The sequence below is a fragment of the Budorcas taxicolor genome, chromosome 4 (assembly GCF_023091745.1).
Source record: "Budorcas taxicolor isolate Tak-1 chromosome 4, Takin1.1, whole genome shotgun sequence".
NCBI classification, from domain to species: domain Eukaryota; kingdom Metazoa; phylum Chordata; class Mammalia; order Artiodactyla; family Bovidae; genus Budorcas; species Budorcas taxicolor.
Genome location: NC_068913.1, coordinates 69,277,306 through 69,302,272, shown reverse-complemented (window position 1 = coordinate 69,302,272; position 24,967 = coordinate 69,277,306). Strand labels below are relative to the sequence as shown.

The following is a 24,967-nucleotide window of genomic DNA, read 5'->3' as shown; positions in this document are numbered from 1 at the left end:
TTTCCTTCCACCGAGAGTAAAGAGGAAGCGCTTATGTACAGGTCACAAGGGATGGCATTTGCTTTGCCTTTATGCTCAGCATCTAGAACTTCCTTAGCTATAGAATAATAATTCTATCATTCTAAACGCCTGGATGAGGCGGAAATTTTAAAAATCCCTAAACCCAACCCGCTCACCTTACCGATTCAGAAATTAAGGCCTCTCCGAAATGTGACAAAGTATTTGATATTCTAAAGCTATTTGATGGCAGTGCCAGAATCCAGCTCCAAGGCGTGAGGAGCACATTTCCACCCTGCCAGGCTCTTGGACTTCCTGGACCCAGGAATTGCATCTTCTTGCTCAAACAAATGCTTCTAGTTCCCCTTTTGAGTTCACCATCTTGGGATGGTGCAGTGGGGAGAGTGCAAAGAAAGACTCTGAGGTACAGGGGCACAAAAGAGCCGCTGGCAGGCTGGGAGAAACTGGGAGTCATTCAGGCACCTGGCTGTGCAAACACTCCACCCTCTGGTCTGGAGGGAGGGGTGGAGAAGCAGACAGATAGTCTGCTTTCTGCCTCCAGCCAAAAGCTCCCCAGTGTCTAGTTAGTGGGTGGGGCGTCCCGTCGTCCCTGTCTGTAAGTGAGATGGGGTAACCGTCCAGGAGTCAGGCTCTCTGTGCTTCCCACTGCTCTCTCCCTTCCTCCCTCTCCTACCAGCCCTCACCATGCCGAGTGCCTATCCATGTCCAATGAGGACAAAGCTTGGAAACCACCCCAGAAACAGCACCCACCCACCTGCAGGATGTGACCTCTGGGCTCTGAAACTCGCTGCTTCCTCCCTCTCCCTCCCCACATAGGGAACTGTTTTAGACCACAATTCCCAGTCCAGCCTCACTTTGCACTTTAATCCCAAAGAGACTCTGGCACTTTGTGACCACAGAGAACTTGTCACTTCATTAGGATTCTGAAAAAGGAAAAAAAAAAAAAAAAAAAAAGAGCAAAGGGTAATTCATAGTTGTTTTAATGACTTTGCATCCTTTGCCATGGAAGCAACTTTCGGCTGTTAGGCCCAAAAGACACCAGCGCTGACATCTAAGAGTGCACGGGGGGACAGCATTTTTCATAATGCTTTATCACAAGATCCTTCACAGCCGGTCAACCCAATTAATCTTTCCACAGTAATTATCCAGGTGCTATTTTATTCAGTTTCCCTGAAGTCTCCAAAGCTCTATGGTGTGGAGATGAACTATTGTGCCTCCCGACCTTGGAAGGATGTTTCTAACTAATTAATGATTGTTAAGTGCTTGGAAGATGCACTTTGGAAATATGCTGATGCTAATACGTCTAGATTTTGCACTGTGCAGCTGGCCAGTATACGAGTCGAACATCATTCTTGCTGTTTGTAAATCGTACAAAGATGAATATGATGCCTTCTTTTCTCAACGAGGTATCTGTCCCCACATCCCTCCCCCATCACACATTTGTTCTTTGTTCCGTTCTCTCCCAATCTGTATTAAGTTGCCTTCAATGAGATAGCCTGATGAGTCTTAGGATTTCTTCCAGGAAGTGAGAAGGCTCATCATGCTACTTCTTCTAGCCACGTGGTCTTTAATGAGGCAAATTGAAAATTACTATTGGCTGAACTGCCAATAGTAAAAGGAACACAGTTTTCTGTATGATAAAGGGGTTTCAAAACTTTTTTGATATGAAAAACAGTAAGGGATATATTTTATATTGCAGCCCACTAGATTCAACATGTGTATGTTTACATATGTGCGTGTATGTTTACGTGTGTATATGTTTACACGTGTGCTTGCATGTGTGTTTACATATGTGTGTATGTTTATGTGTGTGTTTACACATGTGCATGTATGTATAGTTTGATAAATCAATACTTAGTCTTTACTGTGTCTTAACTTCTTGGAGATCACATCCTAAAAAATACTAGTCATGTTGGATTAAGCTGATTTCACCAGTTCCTCACTAATACCTCACTAGTACCCTCTAATGAACCTCAGCCAGAGTTCAGAAAGCACTGGCATAGTGGAAAGGTCAGTGGAGTGCTGGACTAGGGTCAGAAGACCAGGGTTATATTGCCACCTCTGTCCCAACTCCAAGATTCTGTCCCCAGACCTCAGTGTCCTCATATAAAATTAAGGAATTTGTTTTCAAACTGAATTTACCCCCGGAGTACTTACCAAAAGTCTTCTTATGTAGAAACCCAGTACGAAAAATAGAGCTTCCGACTGGCCCACAGCCCTTCCCTCATCTTATGTCCCCACCTCCACCCAGAAGTCCTTGGAACCCAATCTAAATACTACTAGGCCAGAAATCTCCTAAGTCTCTTCTTGTTCTGTCATTCATTGATTATTTTATTCTCTTGGTAATGGGTTTATCTAATGAAACACACCTGGTTTACTTCTACTGATGCTGAGCTAGGAATTTTCAGTTGGTCATCTCCAGAATCAAAAGGCATTTTTGCCGTAGGACCAGGGTTCTTTCTTGCTTTAGCTTTGCGACTTGTTCTCAAGCCTCGTGACATAGACTTCTTAGGGGAAAATGAGTTTGAAAGGCCTTTGGTGGAAGGGCAGATATGAGGACGCTTATTTATGTCAGTGTCTATTTTCTTGCCTCCTAAATTCAGCAGGTTCTTAACTCTTAACACAGCTCAAATCATTTGCCTTACAGCTGGTAAAATACAATTTTCTGGTTCTCCAAAAGAAAGGCTTTTCAGATTTATAAAAAGAGAAGCTCATAAGACTTCTTGAACATCAAATAGCTCTTACAAAACACCATTTTGATGAGTTAAGTGTAAATGAATCAGAAACATACGGATTAAATTTCCCTTGAAAGACACATGGGTTTAAGAATTAAGAGGGGGGGGGGGAAGTGCTTGGCAAGATGGATTTCAGGTTTTTGCCAAACCTCAAAATGTTTGAAAAATGGTTTGAGATGTTTTTAGCTGAACACAAATTGCCACGGAGTTCACCCATCCCAGACATAATAGCGAATCTTTTTGACAACAACTTTATGACAAGAAAAAAGGCCTGTGGGGCTTTAGCCATTTTGTCAGTTCTCTTTTGATAACCCCCCTCCCTTTACCAAAAAGCCCCACATTTATAGGGCTAGGAGAGCTGTCTGATTGACAAGCTGAAGTTTCAAGTCAAGCAATTACCAGAAAATAACCCCACCACTCAAAAATCTTGGATTTTTTTTCTCCCATACTACCCAAAGTCAATTATACCATTTTCTAAGTAGAATAATATACTCTGGGGATGTGGAGTATTTGATATATTTTATTCACTTGTGTCTAGAGCAGTCCACAGTTACTCTAGTCATTTGTCTGACATTAGTGTGCCAGCTTCTTTGGGGACGGAAGAAAAAAGCCCACTAAAAGCAAACAGATTGGAGGAAAATAGTCATTGGTTTATTAAAACGGCTGCACCATGGAAATGCTATATATTAGAAAGGCAGGGCATGGGTTGAGGTTTTCAAGTTGCTGGGAATGGTCTTGGAAACTTGAATTCTGTTGTAGCTTCTTTATTTAATAAGCTAAATGAGAACTTCTCTGCACTTTTGAATTTTTACTGGCTTGAGGAAACTCAGGTGCAACATGGAAAAGACTCATGGATTGATTATCTTATAAGAGCTGTGCACTCTGTGTATTCCATGCCCTCTCATTCTTTTTTACGGGCTACTGCTGACAGATGCCAGCTGATACTTTTACAGTCTCTCATTTTTCACGTGCAAAAGCACAGACAGAGTGGGTTTGGGGTAAGCTGCACACAGAGAGTGAAGGAAGAAGCCTGGGCGAGAAGGCTTGGGCCAGGCCATTTGCTCCGTGTAGCGACGTTGTCTTCAGCCCCTGTTTCATTTTCCTGTTTAAGCCAGGATAACAAAGGTTTGCTTGCCTGCTTCCTTCCTTCCTTTCTTTTCCTTTGAAAGAAAGGATGCATTCAGTGACTGCCAATATCGATTTAGAAACTAGTGGACAACAATGTACTTTTCAAAAGGTTTCAAGTCAATGTAGACCGCAAAAAAAGCTATGCTATCTTTAAATCTATATGTTTTAACTCTGTGCTGGAAGTAATGGGGAATCTATTTATTATCTTGTTGGTATAGCATCTGACACCATGTTTGGAGGTAGGACCTTCCTCTCCAGGAAAATGAAAATTAATTTGTTGCAAAAAGAGCACCAGAAGGAGAGTAACAGTCACATAAAACCCAGAAAACCATCTTCAGGCCTTCCAGTGAAAATACCTCATACCAGTGATTGTTAAAATATACACCCCCTCCCCATCTCATGCCTATTTATATTTATTGAGCTCAAAGTGAGAAATAAATGAAAACTAGGAATGCTGGAAAGAAATTCAATGATACTAGCTTTCTGGTATCTGAAGTCTTGGAGGACTTCAGAACAGAAAAATCAGGGCCTGTCTGGCTCCATTTTTACCTTTTCTGAAGCAGCTTAATATGGGATAATAGGACCAAGAAGGGCTTCATTGACTCTGGAAAATGCTGAAGCCTTGTCCACAGCTCAGTGCCTCCCTGCCGCTTACCCTAAATCTCTCTCTCCCTTTTATTGTACTTCCCTCTAATTCAAAAAGGATCAGATTCATGCAGTATAGTCTATCGAATGGTTCTTTTCATTTGTAACTCAGACACCTACATGAAATACTGGAGGACTCATTTTTAAAAAGTCTAAATGTATGCAGTCAACCTACACACCCAGTTTGTTCTCTACAGATCAGGCAGAATGGACACACATCAGAGAGCATGTGTTCCTAGATAGGGGTGGTTATCACTCAAGGAGATTGCTCTCATCTCACGTTAAGCTATGAACAACAATAATTATTTAACGTCTTCTTGGTCTGTGTTGATGTACTTTAACAACCTGCTTTGCTCAGAGTTAACTCGGGTTGGAGCCCCTACCACCGATAACCCCTCTCTTTCACTCTCACACACACGTATGTACATGAGCCACACACACATGTACACATGCAGTGAGGGGGCTAACTTCTCATTTTCCCTGGAACAATTCATGTGTCCATTTTCCTGGGATCTCTCCCTCGAAACCCCTAGGATGTCAGATATCTGTTGAGAGATTCTCCCATCATGCCTGTGCTGACTTGCGTGGCTTGTTCGTTTTCCTTACAACAGAATGGATTTCTTAAGGGCAGGGGTGATCTTTTATTCACTCTGGGCTCCTAGCACAGTTCTTGAAATGTCTCAGGAACTGAGTAAAATGTTTTAAAAAAATAAACTTAAAAAGTAATTTTAGTTGTGTTTCTGTTGGAATGTATTTTTACTGAAGCCACAAAAAGTAGGTGGGACTGAAATTTCCCCTCCACAGGCCCTCTTGGGTTCTTGGTCCTCGCAGAAAATGCAAGCAGTAAAGTACAGTGGAGTTTTCGCTCAGATGATGAGCTCCCTGCTTCATTTCAACTTTCTCTCCTAACCTATGTTTATCTTCAGGGTCTTATTTATATCTATTTCCTTTCGATAAAAATAGAAGCTCAAAAAAGTGAATTTAGCACACGAAGGATGATACCTTTAGCTCAAGCCTGAGTTCACAGATACAGCTAAGATGCTGCCCTGCATGTGGACGTCCAGCTAGATGTTCATTTTCTGAGTCATCTGACTTCTGAGTTTTCACTTTTTTAAGAGTATAATTAAGATAGGTTCCCAGGGATTAAACAAAGTGAGTAAAGCAGACAGTCTATATGTTGAGGCCCATATAAGGAGATTTGTGGGCACCTGCCCAAATTGAGAGAAGCATTACAAGCTATTCAAAACCTACTGAAATGTCAACACACTTTTGAAAGGGGTCCATTAGGGATGCAAATGTGTGGTTCCCTGATTATGATAAGCACTGGAAAGAAAACAGTGAAACCCATTAGCAGGCTTTGAGAACTTGGTTTTGAAGAGTGGGGAAGACAACTCTAGTTTCTGCTGAGGTCTAGGCTTCATTTCTTTCCCTAGCCCATCCCTGCATTCTGAACCGCCGATTCTCATGATTTAAATGGTCCTGAAAGTTTCTCTGCTTTCGGATAAAGCCAATTAACTCATCTGTAAATGGGCCAACTTTGAAATTCTATCCACGTCAGATAAAGTTCATTTTAATAAGGTTCATTCTCTGGGTTACAAACTGTAACTTGTTTGTGTAAACAATCTGACATCAGAAGCTCACATCAGGCTTCTGATGTATTTCTGTTTATTCTTGCATGGATTTTTCTTATAAAAGGGTCATTCTAATTTAAAATCTATAATTCTAACTGTGTAGTCTTTTCTAAATCAACTCACAGTGGGGTATATTTCTATTTAATAATCATTTAGGGCTTTTCTGCAAAAATAACTGATTCATCTAATCAGAAGGACACCTTCAATTCTGGCAGTCTTGAGTTGTTCACACATGACGTCAAATGATATTCAGAGTAATGGATAAATTAAATTGGGGCCTAATTTTTGTGTAATCTCTCTAAATGTAAAAAAAAAAAATGTAATTGATTTTTCCATCTTCCTTGATCTGGAAGGAATTGTATCAATTTCCAGGACGTCATAAAACAAAATATTTAAAGTATGTTTCAAATAATAAAAAAAAGAAATTCTTAACTTAATAAAGATGTGGAATTCATTTATGAAAAAAAACACTGGCTGTGGACCAATAGGCCGGAGAGTCTGCCAGAAGTCTGCAGTAGACAGTCATTCTTGAATGTCCACTCTCTCCCTCATCACTCCTGAGCCCACTCCATATTAAGAAAATGAATTCTCTCAGCTGCACTGGACTTGGAAATCACTGATTTTGTTTACTTTGTTTTTGAGTGAAAAACCAGAAGATCTTTTTTCTGTTTTCTGCCTTATAAGGAAACCAGTTCACAGCATTTATAACTATAGTTCTTCTTGTCTTATTTTAACTAAGCAAGTTTTCTTGGCATATATATTTGATGCTTGGGAACCTTACATAGAAGTTATGGCTTTTGACCCTCTGGAGAGCTTGAATAATTGAAATAATTGGCAAAAGAGGAAAATACCTAACTATCATAAGAAAGCTTCAACATTAACCTAAAGCAAAAATTAGAATCCCTGGAATGAGCATCCCCATTAGGCTTTTGTGTTTTTCAAAAGAAATAGCCTCAACTGTCAGACTATCAGAAAGATCTATTACTAAGAGCGTGTAGGTGAATATCCTGATACTCACTTACTTTGAATCAATCATCTTAACTTCTAGAAACCTTTGCAGCTATATTATGGTATTCTCTTTTCTCTTGCATGTAAATGGAGTGGAACATTCCAGAAAGTTAGAACATAGTTTCTCAATGGTTTAAAAAAAAAAAAGTCAGAATCACTTTACCTTTGACAGTCAAAAGATACATATAGCCCCTGCCATCAGGAAGCTAGGGTCTAATGGGAAAGATTGACACTAAATAATCATACCTGTAAAAATATTGTTAGACATAGCACAAAGGAAAAGCACTTGGAACTATGCAACCTTCTAAATTAGAGGCACCTGGAATTTGAGAAAACTTTAAGAAAGTAATATTTAAACTGAGATTGAAAAGAGAAGTAAGAGCTGGTCAGTTAAAGAGCAGATGGGTAAGCATTCCAGGTAAAGGCATTAGGATGTATTGAGGTTGTTGGGTAGGAAAGAACTTAACACATTCTAGGAAATGAATGAAAGCCAGAATGGGTGAAATGTATCAAGTCAGGTTGGAGAGTAGCCCTGCAGATATAAAAGAGGTAGAATGCTTAGAAGATGTTTTTATTAAATTCTAAATGCTGAGCAAAGTCACGGAAGAAGGTTGAGGAGGGAAATGTCATGATTAGGTCATTCTGGCTATGATGCCGAGGTTGGAGTGGAGAGGAGTAAAACGGGAGGTAGAACATGTGGGAAGAACCAAGTGAGAGAAGATGGTATTTTGGACTAGGATCTTGGTAGTGGGGAGAGAGCCAAGTGGATGGAGTCCAGGTCTATTTTGAGAGTGGAGAGAATAGAACTTGGTGAATGACTTGAAGCAGAGGATGAAGGATGTGAAAGTTAATGCCTGGACTCCATGAATTCACTGCTATCAAATATATTTAAGGAAATATAGGACACTTTTCAGGGAAAAGGTTCTAAAGAGGATACATTGTATTACTTAGGAGTCTCTAGAATCCCAGGGACAGGGGAGCCTTGGTGGGCTGCCATATATGGGGGCGCACAGAGTCGGACACGACTGAAGCAACTCAGCAGCAGCAGCAGCAGGAAAAAAAGAACCAATAGGCAATACACTATGAAAATATATATGACGGATAAAAAACTGGCTTACAACAATCATAGAGGCCAAGAAGTCCCGTGCTCTTTTCCCTGCTAGCTAAAGTCCTAGAAAAGCTAGTAATGCAAATTTCAGTCCAAATTCACACCTCTGAGAATCAGGAACACTGATATGGTTAGTGTCAGTCCAGGGGCTGGAAAAGGCTGATGTCCCAGCTCAACCAATCTGACAGAGGGGTGGGGAAAGGAGGTATAGTCAGCCTTTTCCTTTTTTGTTCTTTTTAGGCCTTCAGCAGGTTGAATGATGCTTATATACCATGAGGAGGGCAATCTGCTTTACTCATTCACCAATTCAAATGCTGGTTTCTTCCAGAAACACCTTCACAGACACACTCAGAAATAATGTTTAACCAGATATTTGCACATCCATGGCCCAGTCAAGTCAACACATAAAATTACCATCCCAGGCACCACAGACAGGGTGCCATAGGGCTCAACCTTGGCATTTAGGGAATACTATCTTAGCTCTTAAATGAGTAGGGTCAGATAACACTCCTCAGTAGTGAAAATGTTTTTCCTAGCAAGTCACACACTTGAAGGATTTTTGTCATTCTCCGAACTGTTCCAAGGGCCTCATGTACTCCAGTGAAAAGACAGAACTGCTTATTTGGGGACCTGGCCTACCTTTCTCAAAGAATATTATTTGTGTAATAATTGACTGATTCTAGTGTACAGAAGAGTGAAACCTTTATTTTATGCTGATTAAACTGATCATTTTTCATATGCGAGAAGGAACTACCCCCTCACCTGCCCCTCAGGATTTGTGGTTCCTGCCCTCCTTAGCGAAATAGTACCCACATCCCGGCATCTTTGGAGCCTGCCTCTTGTTCAGGAAAAAGGGAATGCACAGAAAAGGCTAGTGTTGAATTACCCATTTGTCCCCTGCTTTGAGGAAAAGCCCCTCACAGCTGATGCACTGCGTCCCTGAAATAAACAGTTCTGGGCCTCTCCATAAGCCAAGTTACCCTCTCTTGATCATATCTAACCATATACTTTTAGAGTCAAAATGTCCTTGAAGATTGTTGGCTCAGCCTCTTTATTTTATCCATGAAGAAATGAAACTCTTGAGGACACAGCCCATGATCCCCAGACAAACCGGTAGCTGAGAAAGTGGCATACTTTCTGGGATATTCAGATTCAAAGCCAAGGACTCAGCTACCTCACTGCATCTTTTTATCATCTTTAGATTGACACATTCTGTTCTGGTGAGCCACTGGTTTCCCAGGGCCCGAGGAGAAACCAAGCTGTCGTCACAGGTCACTGCAGGGATTTCTTGGGAGAACAGTGAACTCCTATGAGCAAGCATCCTGTGGCACGTGTCCCTTAGATGCACTGACAGTCACTTTCTATTTCTGTTTCTAGTAGGGACTGACTGTCGATAGCTAAAATTGACATTTACTGTGACTATAACCCTACCACAAATTAAAATCAGATCCGTGCCCCTCTGGGGAAGATGTTTATTAAGCTGTAAGAAGACATCTGAAATGATACCAAATTACATTTAAACTTGAAACCCCAAATACCACATTTGTTTGGGAGTATGAATAGGGCTGTCTGGGGAATAATATGGGAAACTGAGCAAGTCACTCTCTTTGGCAAAGTAGAAGGCCACCGGGGAAGGGAAAAGTGCCTTAGAAGAGATGCTTTATACATAAACCCCTGTGTGGCTTTTAACTAATCATTTAAGCCTAAACAAAATTTCCTCCGGAATGAACTTAAAGGAAAAATAAGCCCTTTAAAACTTCCATGCCTTTAAAGAACAGACACAGATGTTCCAATTGTTTTTATAAAAACACTGAGAAGGGGGTTGAAAGAAATATCACAATAAAACAAGCCTACCAAAATGCAAGCCTGCGTTCCAGAGTTTGACCCGGCTATTACAGACAAAAGCATGTTTGGGACCAAAAGTCTTTATATCACTTTTGCATTTAACATGTAGTTGTCTGCCGTCTGTGGGTGTTTGTGTGCAGTAGATGTGTTTATGCACGTAATATGGTCACAATCTCAATCTCTGAGTTTAGAATCAACTCTGTCCAAAGGGAAGCTATAACTCAGTGGCTTCTTTGCTCATGTCCAGTCCATGTGTAGCTTTGAAAATAGCAAAAGCCCAGTTGCAAGGCCCTTTGAGATCCTTGGATGCAAAGTGCAAAGTGCATGCCAAGTGTCATTATTATGAACTTTATTGCTACTATTTTATTAAGTGTTCCAGACTAATATCAATTTAGCTTCCTGTTAAGTGCTACAAAGTGGGAGAACTTGAAAGGAGGCTTGGGAAAGATCGCCCAAGGAGGACACACAAGTTTCCTAGAAACTCTACCCCTCCCCCAATCCCCCTTTTTCAAGTCAATGATAAGTTGACTGTCCCTTCAGAATAGTATTTCAGGTCATCACGGTCCTTAAAAAGAAGGCCTGTCTGGATGTGTCATGGGGCTACTGCTGCCAGGAAGTGAGACATCATGTACAGGGATTAAGTCAACATGTACAGGGATTAAGTCGTTCAACAAACTTCCACAAGGCTCCTACTGTGTGCCGGGTCCATCCCAGATGACACTCTCTCTCCAGTTTAAGGGGGAAACTGAGACATGCTCTGAGAGCACAAAGCAGAGACTAGCCTGGGCTGGAGAAAGCAGTAGGTTTCTCCAAGATGATCCAGCAGGATACACCAGGACTCACAGGAATGGGAAAGACATTCAGATGCCTCAGAGAGGCTGCGTTTTTCTGTCTTTTCCCCAAACCGCATCACCTTGCAACTTAGGAGAATATAGCTTTACTTTGTGTATTAAAATGATACTAGCAATAATTTTATTTTCTAAGATAGACAAATCATTTCTTGAATAGAATATACACTGACCATCCTCCAAGAGCCAAGTGCACACTCAATACTATCTCATATATGATTGTTGGATCATCCTCCCAGCACACCTGTGAAGTGGGGGTGGTCAACCCTCTTTTGCCTCTGAGAAAGTAGAGAGGCTAAAGGATTTGTGCAGAGCACACACTTGTGATCTGTGGCAGGGCCAGCAGGCGACACAGAGCTTAGCTGCTGCACAAGGCTGCTTTATGCGATTTACTAGTTAATGATGGCAGCCAACATTATCTCTATCATTTCTGTCAGCCACTCTGACTGAAATAAGTGAAAATAATAGACCTAATTTAGGACTAGGAGAGGCCTGCCAGTTCTTCCTCCTCCTCCCTAGAAACCCTGCCAGATGGGGACGAATCTATTTCTTAAGAGTCTAGTAAGAGGAAATTCCAAAACCTCAGTAAGCCATTTAATTGTTTTACACTGTTTATTCTCAGGAAATATTCTGTCTTTTGACTTAAATCCCGTGCGCTGCTGTCTTAGTATTGTTATTCTGCTTCAGTTGGATTTGAAAGTAACTGGTCACCATTCTCTAATATAGTCATTTAAAAATTTGAAGATCTTTATCATCATCTCCCTGTCTTCTTGTTCCTTTTACTTTCCCATGTAGGTCTTCCCTTCTGGCCCTTCAGTATTTTTCAGTTTCTTTAGAACCTTCTCTAATTCTTCCATACCTTCCCCTTCTCCCTCCCCCAACCCCTCACACCCTATCCCATGTATTTTTGTTATTTGATTACAGCCTAGGTTTAGAATTTGCAGCTGTCTGTTAGCATGTAACCCAGCCAAACCTAAAGCAATGTCTCTTTCCTTGTTTGTGTTTCCCTGGAGAACCAGTAAGTTACCCTGGAGCATTCCAGGTACTTTATCATTGAAAACAGAACTTGAGAAACCAAGCTTGCAGCAGCCTAAGGTTGCAGAGTGTGCGCATGTCACAGAGTCTGTGGGTGTCATCTCAGCGGCCCGAATCCACTCTATATCGCTGACACATCCTCTCTCCCGCCAGTGTATCTGTGGAGTTAATCATTTCTATCACCTCCTCCTAAAGAGCTGAAATCACCCTGGCAAGTGGCTGTGGGGAGGTGGGTGGGAGGGCTGTCATAAATTTGGTTTCCCCGGAGAGGTATTTGAAAACTGCCTAAGAGACTGTGCCTCACAATCCAAGAAGAGGTTAGATAAAGACATTAGTAAGGGTGACCTAGTGGGGAGGCTTCAAAATGCAAGGATGAGTTCAGGTTGCCCATATGATCTTTTCAAGGGCTCTTCTGTTTTCTCTGGCTGAAATCTTTTGCAGTTGGAGCTTCTGTCATTCAGCAGCAAAACTAAGCAGTCTGTTTGGAACATAGGTATTGGGGGATTGTGCTGGGTGTGGATTCCGCTACAAATTACTCATTGAACTATTGTAGCCGACAAGCTGAGAGTCCAGAAGAAATCAAAACCAAATTGCTGACTTGAGTTGGGGGAAGGGGATATCTCTAAGCAAAGGGAGCTCTCTGCCTCTACACAACATCAGAGCAAGTGTGTTAGTGAATGTTTTCATGAATTATTCATTTATGGTGAATGAATGCAAGCAGCAGTCCCTTGTAAACGACAAGGCTCGTAATCAGAGGGCTACTTATTTGTCCTTAGGAAGCAAGGAGGAAGCTTATTAACATCTCACAAACAGGAAGAAATTTTACTTAGATATGTTTATATGGAGAAAAAATTTCCCTCCAGCCAGCCAAAGAGATATATATCATTTATTTGAGCCTGCATTTAAAACCATCTTTTATTTTATGTCTTTTGAGTTGCATTTACTTGCCTTTTCTAAGTGTAACTTTATGAATAATTGATAACAACTGACAAGTTATTGGCTAATTGAAAAACCATCCCTTCATGTCTTTAAGTCTGATCCATGGTTAAAGCCAAACTATTCAGGCATTTAGGATATTTTATAAAGGGTCTTTATAAAGAAAAGAGCCTTTAACTCTTTACAAAGAAAAAAATATCAGAATTTGAAAATGAATTTTTTTTTTTACAAAAGTACTTCAGAAACCAATCCAACCATGTTTTTGGTTAACTTAAATGAATCAGGCCGACTGCATGACTAATTCAGATTAATGGTGCAGAAATCAGTCATTAAAGAAGAAGAAAAAAAGATTGATCTACTAGTCTCAGCAGAATGGCCGTAAATTCACCTCTCCCCTTCTAGTACTACTTTCTCTGTTTGAAACATTTGAAAGCATTAGTAAACACCTCCTCTGCCTGAGTAGATGCAGCAAGCATGCTGTAAAACCCAGCAAAGGCTCCAGCGGAATACAGCTCTGTTAGCTGTATGACATTGTATTACTACTGTCGGCTCTCTTGCAGTCAGGCTTTCATTGAAAAAAAAAAGAAGTTACATTTCCAAGATATCACATACTACATCTATTATATAATACAGTGCATATATTGCCGTAATACCAAATTGATTTTTCTAAAAGAAAAATGGAAAGTGCATGGTAAATCTAATTTAATTTAATAAAAATTAATTTCCAATATCCCTGGTGATAATGATTACAAAAGTGTTCTTGTATCGATAAGTCAGTGCAAAGCAGAGATGTTCAGTTGACCATGATGTGGGTGTCACTGGTACCTCTGAGCCCAGAGCTCTGAACATTATAAAGTGCAACCTTGTTGCAAGGCAGGTATCCTGTTTTTTTAAATATTATATAGATTAGGGACAGATGAGTGTTCCTGAATTATTCATAGCCTTTTCTTACGAAATGCCCCAAATGTAATTTCAAATGGAAGTTAATTTAATTCAGGCAAAAATAAATGGGTCTAGAGCTCACCTGAAAGCTTGAGTTTAATCTAAGGGACACTGATAAAAAGTACAGATTACCTTGGAGGTAACTAGTTATGCTGTTCAAGAACAGAAATGGGTTATATTAAGTTGCTAATATAAATTGGAGTTTCACAATTTGTAAATCAATTAAGTTCATATTAATTAGCAGAGATAATTTACTGAACACTGTTCTTGCCATGTCTTTTGCTAGACAAAGAGATCCTTAATATCTATGTTTTCATTAATTTGAGAAATACTTATTAAACATCTATTTGGTATCATGTACTTTCTTAAATTTCAGTTGTGTCTGCACAGGTAAACAAAGCAGATACAGTCTCTGACTTATGAAGTATATGGTCTAGTTGGGAGCAGAGACATTTAAAAAAATTCACTCAAAATTTTTAATGAATTGTAATGGAGAAGCAGAGATGGTAAACTCCAAAAGGCCATGAAATACATCTATTTTGTTCATCATCCTATTGTTGCCAATTGGACATATGTAAATGAATTCTTATGCAAGTGATCTGATTTACCAAACAAGTCTTCCCCTCTGAAATTAAAGTGTATAGCGTCCAAAATATATTAGGTGCTCAGTTGATTTTTTGATGATTGATTGAATAAATGAGGATAAGTATTACCAGGGAAGAGTGCAAAGGACACTAAAGAGCACTACAAACAAGTGCTTGTTTTCCCAGTTATTACTTCACCCATCCTGGTGTAATCGCCCAGAGAAGATTGTAGGATTACTTATGTCAGTGGTCTGTGGCAGGAAGAAAGACGGTGCTTTCATAAAGCTGGAAGAAAATCATTCGGGAGATGTGTGGAGCTCATGGCCATGAGCTGGGGAGGTAGTGAGGGACCAGACGGTTCAGGGCCGTGGAGCTGCGTTGAGTTCTATCGCAAGGATATGGGCTTACTAGCATCTCTGATGAGCCAGAGCATTTGCTGTTTTGCTTTGGCTAGTGTACTAGCTTTTCAAGACACGACGGAGGCGAGGGGCTGGGTCGAGGATAAGATGAAAATACTAAAGCAGGATTCTCTTCCTGGATGCCCAAATGTTTTGTCACCAAAGGAAAAGGGACAGAGGGACAGTTCTCTCAGGGAGATTCCCAATCTTTATCAGAGGTCCTCTCTTGAGCCTGAGGAAGCTTAAAAAGGGAAATATATTTTAATTGAATTCTGCTGATACTTTGGTACCTTTTCTCAAGCTAACTATTTCTACTTCTTTGTAGAATTTCTACTTTCAAAATCCTTATTTGTTAAAAGGGGAAATACTGTATTTGCCAGCCAGTTTCAGAAGCTTGGCTATAAGACCTGGTACAGAGCATGAGCTCATTCTAAAAGATACAAGTAATATGATGTCTTTGAGAATGGGGGCCAGATAGCTTTCATGTTTCCCCAGTTATTACTTCTGTTGGATTTCTGTCATTGTTTTCAGGAAAAACAAGATACTGAGTTCTGATCTCTCAGGAACTAGTGTGGTTCCATTTTGAGGAAATATTTTCAAGGCTCCTTTCGGAGAAATACTGTGAAGTCATTTTGCAATTCTGTAAAATCATTGGTGGGAAGAATCCATTTGCCTTCATAGAAGAGTTTGGGATTCTAAAGTTAATGCATTTTAAAACAAATATATATGTATGGAGTTTGGGACATTTTTACATTTGTTAGATTATAGTTCTTCAGTTAAAGCTAAGGATGGATGTTCTTTGAGACTTCAGCCTTCCTCACCGCTTTCGCTGTTGGGGGTCTGGGTTCAGTCCCTGGTAGGGGAACTAAGATCTCCCCCCAACACATACAAACACCACAAAAGATTCTAGCCTTAAGCCACAGTTTCTTGATTGAGTATAGTGATTAATCTGATGTTTGGATAGTGTCTCAGAATAATAATAATACAAACAAAAATAACCACAACTAATTTTTAATCAATATACTTAACATATGATAACTCATTTAATGCCATGAGGTAAGTATCACCCCCATTTTACAGTTGAGAAAACAGAGGCACAGAGAAGTCAAGTAACTCTGCCCAAGGTTTCCTAGCTAATAAGTGGCAGAGCTGAGATTCCAGTTTTAGCAGACTAGCTCCAAAGCCTATGTTCTTCAGTACCCCATTTTATAATATATTTAGTACCTAGGGAAGAAATCAACTATACAGTCTTTCCATTTTACGTTCTATTTGATTATCCTGGCAATTTGCTTTCTTTACAAAACAAGAATTTATATTTCTTTAAAAAATTTCACTTAGGAGAAGAATAAATATTTCTCACTACAAACTGCCTTCTCTTTAGATTTAAGAGTTTTTCATTCCCCTCTTTAACTCTTCAGTATTTGTATCCCAGACAGAAATTAGTGTGGTCAATTAGGCCACAACAGTTCATTCAAGAAGATTCAAAAGAAACACACCTTTCTTTTCATAAGCAAATACAAAGATAGTGGGCAGCAAACCTTCTAATCTGTGTGTGAACTCATGTTATATTTAAATGAGAATGAAGTGTGGGCTCCATAGAATGGATTGGGTCCATTTTCAAGAATTTCTCTCACTTTTTAGGGACACCTTCTATTTGGAATTTAAGAACTAAGCACTGTATGAACCTAATTTCATTTACTATAGATACACTGACCACCTTCTTTGTGCCAGGTGCCAGGTTAAGTGCTGTGGACACACCAGTGAGCAGTAAAGAGTACCCTTATCATAATAAAACACAGAGCCTCACTAGATTAAGAACATATCACTTTCAGTTCAAGTCCTAGAATCTGAATTTTAGAGCTTCAGGGGATTTCCAGATAGCCTGTAGTCTGATCCATTCATGAAACAGATGATGAGATGGAAAGCCTAAAAGTTAACTAAGAACGTTTCTTCTCCAGAATCAGAAACTTTAATAGCAACGGTGTCTGTATCTCCTGCTCCTTGCCCACCATTCCTGCCATTTTATTGCTTTCAAGGTTTTTTAAAGTCTGGCCCCCACCCCCAACACCAGGTTCTTTCGTTGTTGTTGTTTTGTTTTGTTTTTTTTTATCTACTCAAGATTTCTTAGATGGCTGTGCCCTGACTTTGATGCTAATATTGCTCTTCGAATTTTCCAACCTAATTTTTTTCATCATTTATTTTTTCCCTTTGCCTGTCCACATATGTGGCCTATCTGCCTGTCTTAAGAGTTTAATAACTGATCCCAGGAGGTAATGGATCTGGTGAAGAATTGGGAAAGAAGAGCAGTCTGCTGTGACTCTCCTGAGATCTTGCAAACAAAAACAATGGCCCTTAGCTCCTTAAAGATAGTGGTCTTGCACAAGGGCAGGGAAGACCAGCAGACTTTACTGATACTCCTAGACTGGATGACATCCTTTGGAGGGAAAAACAAGGACATGAAATCTCTTGCTGTGGTACTTATCATTCTGCTAAGGACAATGAAAACAGTCTGTCATCCCTGACATCTTAATTGAAAGAAAATCTTACATAGATTTCAGCTGTAAGCAGTATGTTTATACAAGTGTATAAAAGAGGAATAATCTGTCAAGTTGGAAAACTCTTAATGCTACAGGACTCAGTTTCATAATTGAACAATCCAACATGAGCTCACACATCTTACCTTGTTCCATGCCTCAATAATTTTTAGTAGAAATTCTTTACCTAGAGGCATATGCTTATTAAAAAGGAGGCTCGGCTTGCTCAAAGTCTGGAATTATTAGCTCATGGCAACAAGCCTGCACTGGAGCAAAACTGTTGAGTCTTTGTTTTCACAACTTTACCACAATTTGCCATCTTATTTTCAGAGCCTTGCTGATGCGTTGTTTGGGAAGTTTTTTTCTTTAAAGGAATAAAACAAAATTTCACATGGATGAGTGACTTCTCATGTTAGCAGAATTTTACTACTTCACTGGAAAGTTCACGGAGCAGTGTGAATATCAAAGGAAATGGGCCATGGATTTATTTTAGTATAAAAAAATCAATAATACCTTAGTTATGGGAAGCATCAAGGTGTGATGGAGGAAGCCCTCTATTGCAAGTTGAGTGTAAGTCGTACTTTTTTTCATGACCCATTTGACCTTGGGCAAACGTAAATGTTTCTGAATTCATCTTACTCCTGAGTAACATGGGAGTAATAGGACCTACCTACCACATTGCATTGTTTCAAGTCCAATGAAGGTGAAAATATTTAGAAAAATATGAAGCAATGTATAAGTGCAATATAAAAATTTTATGAGTGTATTAAATAATAACTATTTTTATATGTATGAAGGGAATTAAACAATGCAAGTATTCCAATAACATTTTGCTTCAGTGATCTAACGGAGAAGGCAACGGCAACCCACTTGAGTACTCTTGCCTGGGAAGTCCCATGGACGGAGGAGCCTGGTAGGCTGCAGTCCACGGGGTTGCTAAGAGTCGGGCATGACTGAGCAACTTCACTTTCACGTTTCACTTTCATGCATTGGAGAAGGAAATGGCAACCCACTCCAGTGTTTTTGCCTGGAGAATCCCAGGGACAGAGGAGCCTAGTGGGCTGCCGGCTGTGGGGTCGCACAGAGTCGGACACAACTGAAGCGACTTAGCTTCTTAGCATCAGTGATCTAAATATTCTGGACAAATGATAATTTCTCAAGCGAAGCTACATAATTACCTCATTCTAGGCCTTTGTATAGCTAGTGATTGGGTAGGCATAGGGTTTTTTTGTTGCTGTTGCAGTTTTTTTAGTTTCAAAAGCCTATGTAAGAAGTCTAGGAAATTCTATTGGTTTTGTAGATGGGATTGGGGAAATTACTTACAGAATCTGTGTAAAACAGTAATTCAAAATTATTCAGAATTCAAACATACAGGCTTCCCAAATAACTATTTTCCCTTCCACTGTACTTTGCCAATTTGTCTGATTGGCATCATAGGTAATTACTATTATAGTCCCAGGGGAACCTCATACCCTGAAAAGTTTTCTTAATTAATGAAGGAATATTTAATATTTAAAAATCTAGGAGATTTATGCATGGTGTGGAAATAACTAACCTAATAAGAACACTGAATTAAATGAAACATACTATTCCCCAATTATTCTATACAACTGGGAGTTTCCCACAGTCTGGGAGAAGAATGAAAACTTATCTTAAATTTAATTGCTTTTGCATATTCATTTGCATCACCATTAAGTTGTTTAATTGATTTCTTTAAAAAATTAGACCGTCAATAGAAGCTGATAACCAGGATTGTCATTAATATGTTGGAAACAAAGTAAATGGTGATAATGTGTTGCTCTTGCTTATAAGAATGATACTTCACATCAACATAATAAAATATTTTTAGTTGTTTTTGATAACAGTTTTCAAGTGGCCCTAACCATCTATACTCAAATTGTTACCCTGGTGACTAGAGGGGCAGACATATGGTTGAAGACTGTATGTATGTATATATAGATTTATGTATGATATGTATGCGTGTATATAGATATCTATATCTATCTATCTGGATATTTTTAAATGAATGGATGGATGTATATATAACTATCTGTAGGGTCTCATTATGAAACTGGGGAGTTCAGATTATTAATCTTGTACTTAGAAGAAGTGACCATTATTAAACATGCTATACTTGGATATATAGCTATTTTCTTTTTAGCAAAGGTCCCAAACAAAACATTAAGACTGGCGAATATAAAACAAAAGTTGTCTGTTGATCAAGCAGCATTTTATACTCCTCTGACTTGAGCTCTGAGTATCAGAGACTTTTGACCCAGTGATATTACAACCATAGAAATTTGGAGCGATTGAAAGAAGCCATTTCCTAGACTTATGAAAGCTGAAGGGCCGTCAAAGACCTTACTAATCCTTACTGTTCATCTGTACTACAGAGGTCCCAAGTGTGCGTGTCAAGAAATATCCGTAGTACTTCATTTGCTTTTCTAAAAACACCCATGTCATTGTTACCAGCTTCTCACCTTAGTCTATCTATGTAACCACTCACACACATCCTGTTAATAGAACTGGTTGTAATTTGTGTACATCGCCATAAACTCTGTGTAAAACTTTTATATTTTCTTATATTTTCATATACACAACTTCCTAAACATATAAATCTAGGACTAACTTAGGACTAATCCTTCTATGATATGTGTGACTGTGATAGCTAGCCGTGTTTCCAAGGGAGATTTCAGGCGAAAAGAATGGAAAACTTAATCTTCTTTGGAATCGTAACAGCAATGTGAAGAAAGAATATCTTGGCATTCTTTCCCCCAGTTCAGGCTCCGTGAGTCACCCATGGGAGGCACATGAGCTCCAAAGAAGAGGTTCTTCATGCTGTCCTTCCCTGAAACACAGGAAGGCATTGCCCTGAAAAGAACATCTCTCAGTAATCTTTACCCAGCTCTTAGCTTAAGCGATTTTTTTTTTTTTTTTTAGAAAATTCATTAATTTGGGAAGCACTATTTTCCTATTATGGCATTCAGGATAAGATGCTTTAACATGGAAGACTCAGAGGTTCTGAGCGGTTATTTATTTGTTTGTTTTGCTTGTTAAGTCATTACTTCAATGGTTTGACATTTATACGGCTCCCCAGAGTAACAGCATCAGGAGACTGAGAATTGAGCCAAGGAGGTTATTTGTTTGCCATTTTTAATAAACACAAATAATTCCCCTTTTCCCTCAGCCCCACATTGCCTGGCTCATGAAATCAATTTAAGGCTCTTAAATTTTTTTTCTGGCAAATTGAAGCAAAAGAACTATGTACTTCCCCAAGGAAAGCTTACCTGAGACCTGCAGATCAGGCTGAAACCGATTTCTGTCAAAGAGTCTAACACCTTGAGTTATTACAAAATGAGGGGTCAGTAACTGGGGGCTGGGCCTCAGACTCGCCCCAAGAAAGACTTGTTGCATCGTGTGAACCGTGATCTAGCTACTTTGGTTTGTGACCTGGCTTTGTGTTTTTTTCCCACTCAAAGTGGAGAATTATGGAAAAGTCAAAACAGATTTCTATTTGGAAATTATGAATGAAGTTGGCTCTGCAAATCCAGATAGTGAAAGTATATCCAGAGGAAAGCCAGGCAGGCTTCCAGGCAGAAGTATGGAAGAATGTTATCAAACAAATGGACACATGTCTCAGGCTCTGGGATCCTCCAGGGGGCAGAGACCTCAGAGTAAACATGCAGGATTTCACTACCAGGTCCCTTCTCTTCCCTAAGAGGCAAGGGTTGTAGGAGATTTACTGGCTTGTTGTCTATTGACTATCAGTTAGATAACAGAGGTCAGGAAATGAAGTGGAATTTGATGTATTAACTAGGAAGCAGCAAAGGAAGCCAGGCTTGTATTTTATTTGTTATTATTTCCCTAATATCCTCAATTATGTGGCTCCCATCAGGGAATCTGATCTGCTGCTCATGTAATGGTATTGTCCCCACTGGTTCTGGACTTGAAAAACTGGCAGTGAATCCCCTGCCTAGAGTATCAGGAATAATGTTTGCTGTTTTTTCTTTTCTTTTTTCTTTTTTGTTCCCAGGCCTGTCCCAGGCTCTCTATCTTCTCTGCTCCATCTTCACAACAGACAGAGACAGCCCATGCCAGCCTCCATGCCTGGGACCCTGCCCAACCCTACAATGCCGGGTTCTTCTGCCGTCTTGATGCCAGTAAGTGCTTCTTTCTGCTGAGGCTTGCCCCATTTGGAAAAGTACAGGAAGTATGCAGATCTAAGCTGATGGGAAAGAAAAGAGCTTCTTATGGATGGAGAGTTGAGCTGGGTGCCAGTTTGCTCTGAGTGCCTAGTTGTGTATCCTTGGGGATCTTGCTGGCTTCTCCATCCTTCAGTGCTTCTATAATGAGGCATGGTTTCATCTTCTTGCTGGTGACAAGTGAGTTTGTAATACTCAGGGAATGGGATTTGTCCCGGGACATGGGAGTGTATGACTACTCCAAAGTCTATAGCTTGGGTTACATATAGTGTCCTAAATTGCCAGTGAGTGGTCTAGCTGGGACTCAGAGTGATGTGTCAATAATACCAATAATAATGATGGTACGTAATAGGTGCTAACACATATGCATGCATATTATGTTTTATTAATGATGCTAGCAGCATTTACTGAATGCTTACCTTGTGCCGATCACTCTCTAACCACCTCATTAACCTGTGAAACAACCCTCTCAGGTACATACTCTTACTATCCCCATTTTTGAATGAAGAAAGTAAGGCAAAAAACAAGCTTGGCTGAGGAGCAGTGCCATTGAATTTCAAACCTAGGAGTTCTCTCTCAACCACTACATGATCCATACATTCTCTCCTTTCACTCTCACAACAAACCTTTGAGGTATGCACTGTTCTTACCCTTACTTTGCAGAAGAGGAAACCAAGGCACAGAGGCTGAGAAACTTGGTTAAGTGACTAAGTCAGTAAGAGCTTATTGTTGTTCACTCACTAAGTTGTGTTCGATTCTTTGTGACCCCATGGACTGCAGCACGCCAGGCTTCCCTGTCCTTCACTATCTCCCTGAGTTGGCTCAAACTCGTGTCCATTGAGTCAGTGATGCCATCCAACCATCTCATCCTCTGTGACCCCCTTCTCCTCTCGCCCTCAATCTTTCCCAGCATCAGGGCCTTTTCCAGTGAGTCAGCTCTTCGCATCAGGTGGCCAAAGTGTTGGCGCTTCGGTTTCAGCATCAATAAGAGCAAGTGAGTGACAGAATCAGGTTTTAGATCCAGGTGGTCTGACTTCTAAGTTATTACACTATATCTCCCTGAAAACAATAGATTCACATAGAATGAAGATTCAGACTGTTTTAGAGCTAGCCTGCTCTCCTGCCTTGGGATCCCCACTGTGTACATCTTCATCCTCCCTGGCATTGTGCCTCAGTGCACATGCCTAGTGTTACCATTTTCAGGGCCATTGGGTTCTCAAAAGCCCTAGAGATGACATGACAATTCAATTAAAATCCTCCCACAACAATATCAGGAATATTTTGCAGAATGTTTTTAGCATTCTAAGGAACTGTCTGCATTTGCTATTTCATTTTGTTCTCACAGCAGTCCTGTGGGAATATGACTGCAGCCATTATCAATATACTTACTTTACCAATGGAAAGCTGAGGAGTACGACATTGGAGGGATTTGTCTAATGTCACACAGCTTGTAACAGAAGAGTTACAAGTTACAAGTGACTAGGATATGCATCTCTCCTCATGTTTTGCAGCCCAGATCATCCCAGAATGAGGAATTTACTCATTTATCTGGAAGCAGGGAGATGGAGAAAGGCTTGATGGCCCAACTGTAGCAACCTAGGTCTTCCCACTGTTCAGTGTCAGGTAGTTCAGGCTAGAAAGATTCTTTGCAAAATGTTGTCAGAAGGACAGCTGAGCTGGCTGACTACCTGCCTCACTTACCTTAAACGTTTTGGATGAAGGAAAGCAGCACCATCCATACTGCAATCCCGGATTTCATTCAACCTCACTAACTGCAAGAGACTTCTACCACAAGCCATTTTCATCCAGGCTTTAAATCTTTCTCATTTAAAATTGTTTCCTTTCAGAAATTCTATGCATTGTCCAGAAAAATATCACTGCAGTGACCTTTTTTCCTAATTTGAATAAACTGTGTACCATTCCCAGGGGCAAAGGTGGGGCATTTAGGCTGCAAAGACCCAGAGAAAAGGGTGCCTGGCACTGGTTTCCACCATATCACTTCATTGTACAATAGAGTAGAACAGAAAAAGAGTCTTTCAAGTTTTAACAGAGAAGTCATGCACTTGAAATTTTTAAAAACTGTTGATGCTTCAGAATAGAAGCAAAGGATCAGGTACATGGTAGAGAGCCAGTGTAGATAACAGAGTCAGAGTTCAAACCTGCGTCAGTGATGTGTACAGCTGTCATGAAAATAGTGTCCATCCAGAGTAGTGACTCCTAACCGGAATCAGTTTTGTCCTCCAAGGGATGTTTGGCAATATCTGAAGACACTGCTCATTGTCACAACTTGGGGAAAGTGGTGTGGGCATCTAGTGGGTTGAGGTCAGGGATGCTAAACATTGTACAATGCATAGGACAGTTACCAGGACAAAGAATTATTTGGCTCAAAATGTCAATAGTGCCAAGATTGGGAAGCCATGATCTGGAGTGACATTAATGTAACTAATGAAAATGAATGTAAGATATCTAAAAGCACATACTAAGAGTTTTAGGGCCTAGAAATTTGGGCCCTTTCTTCCTCATTATCGGGTTGCCAGCCCCTGTGCTATAATTTTAGCTTGTCAAGCAGGGACTTTCTGTAGAGTTCTTGTGTCCCCTGGCATAAAAAGATTAGTTTATATCTATAGGTGAAGGTGAGATTCTTAACTGATTTGTGGTACATGCTGTTAGGCTACATATTTCACAAAGCCCTAGGTCTGAAATAAATGATGAATCTGTTCATTCATTTATTTCTTAAACTTTTGTTGAGCTCCTTCTAAGGGCCAAGCTCTGTGCTAGATGCTGAAAATGTGGTGAAGGAGAAAATAGGCATTGCATTCCAGGAGTTCACTGGGTCAGGATTTGTGATTTTGAAAGTCAAAAGCTGAAATTATTTGGGAATATGAACAGCCATTTATGATTACAAAAGCCCAGTGGACTGCAGACATTTTTGGCTCCTGTTTTCCAACTTATTTCAAGCAAAAAGAAGAAGCTCAAAAAAGATGATATCCTTTACCTGGATGTTTTACATACAGTGCTCAGTATTGCTTAGTATTCAGCAAAGCCACTCCCGTCTTCTGACCTCTTCTTTCTAGTCCACTCATTAAAGCCACCGTCATGGGCAGAGCGTTTATTAGCACATAGCACCAAATAGTTGTTTTGAAGAGGCTCTTGGTAACCCCATATAATTACTTACGTGGAAAAATGCAATTTTTTTAAGATAGAGAGACCAGCCCTGTTTTTAGTATTCTGTTTAATTTGTGAGTCACAAGGTAGAAACAGTCATAGCCTGTAACTTTTCCAAAAAGTAGGCAGCATGGCTGACTCTGAATCCAGAAGCAGAAAGCAGGCTACTCTCACTTCTTTGTAAAATGGTGGCTCCAAAGCATGA

At 40.0% G+C, this 24,967-nt stretch overlaps 1 protein-coding gene across 2 annotated transcripts in view; it reads left to right on the top strand.

Moving 5' to 3' along the window:
• Positions 1-24,967, top strand: part of CREB5 (cAMP responsive element binding protein 5) — a 434,664-nt gene that overhangs the window by 312,308 nt on the left and 97,389 nt on the right. For both annotated transcript variants that reach the window (XM_052638724.1, XM_052638723.1), the window contains exon 6: positions 21,429-21,555. In XM_052638724.1, the coding sequence (XP_052494684.1) occupies positions 21,429-21,555 (127 nt within the window). The remainder of the gene's footprint in view (positions 1-21,428; positions 21,556-24,967) is intronic.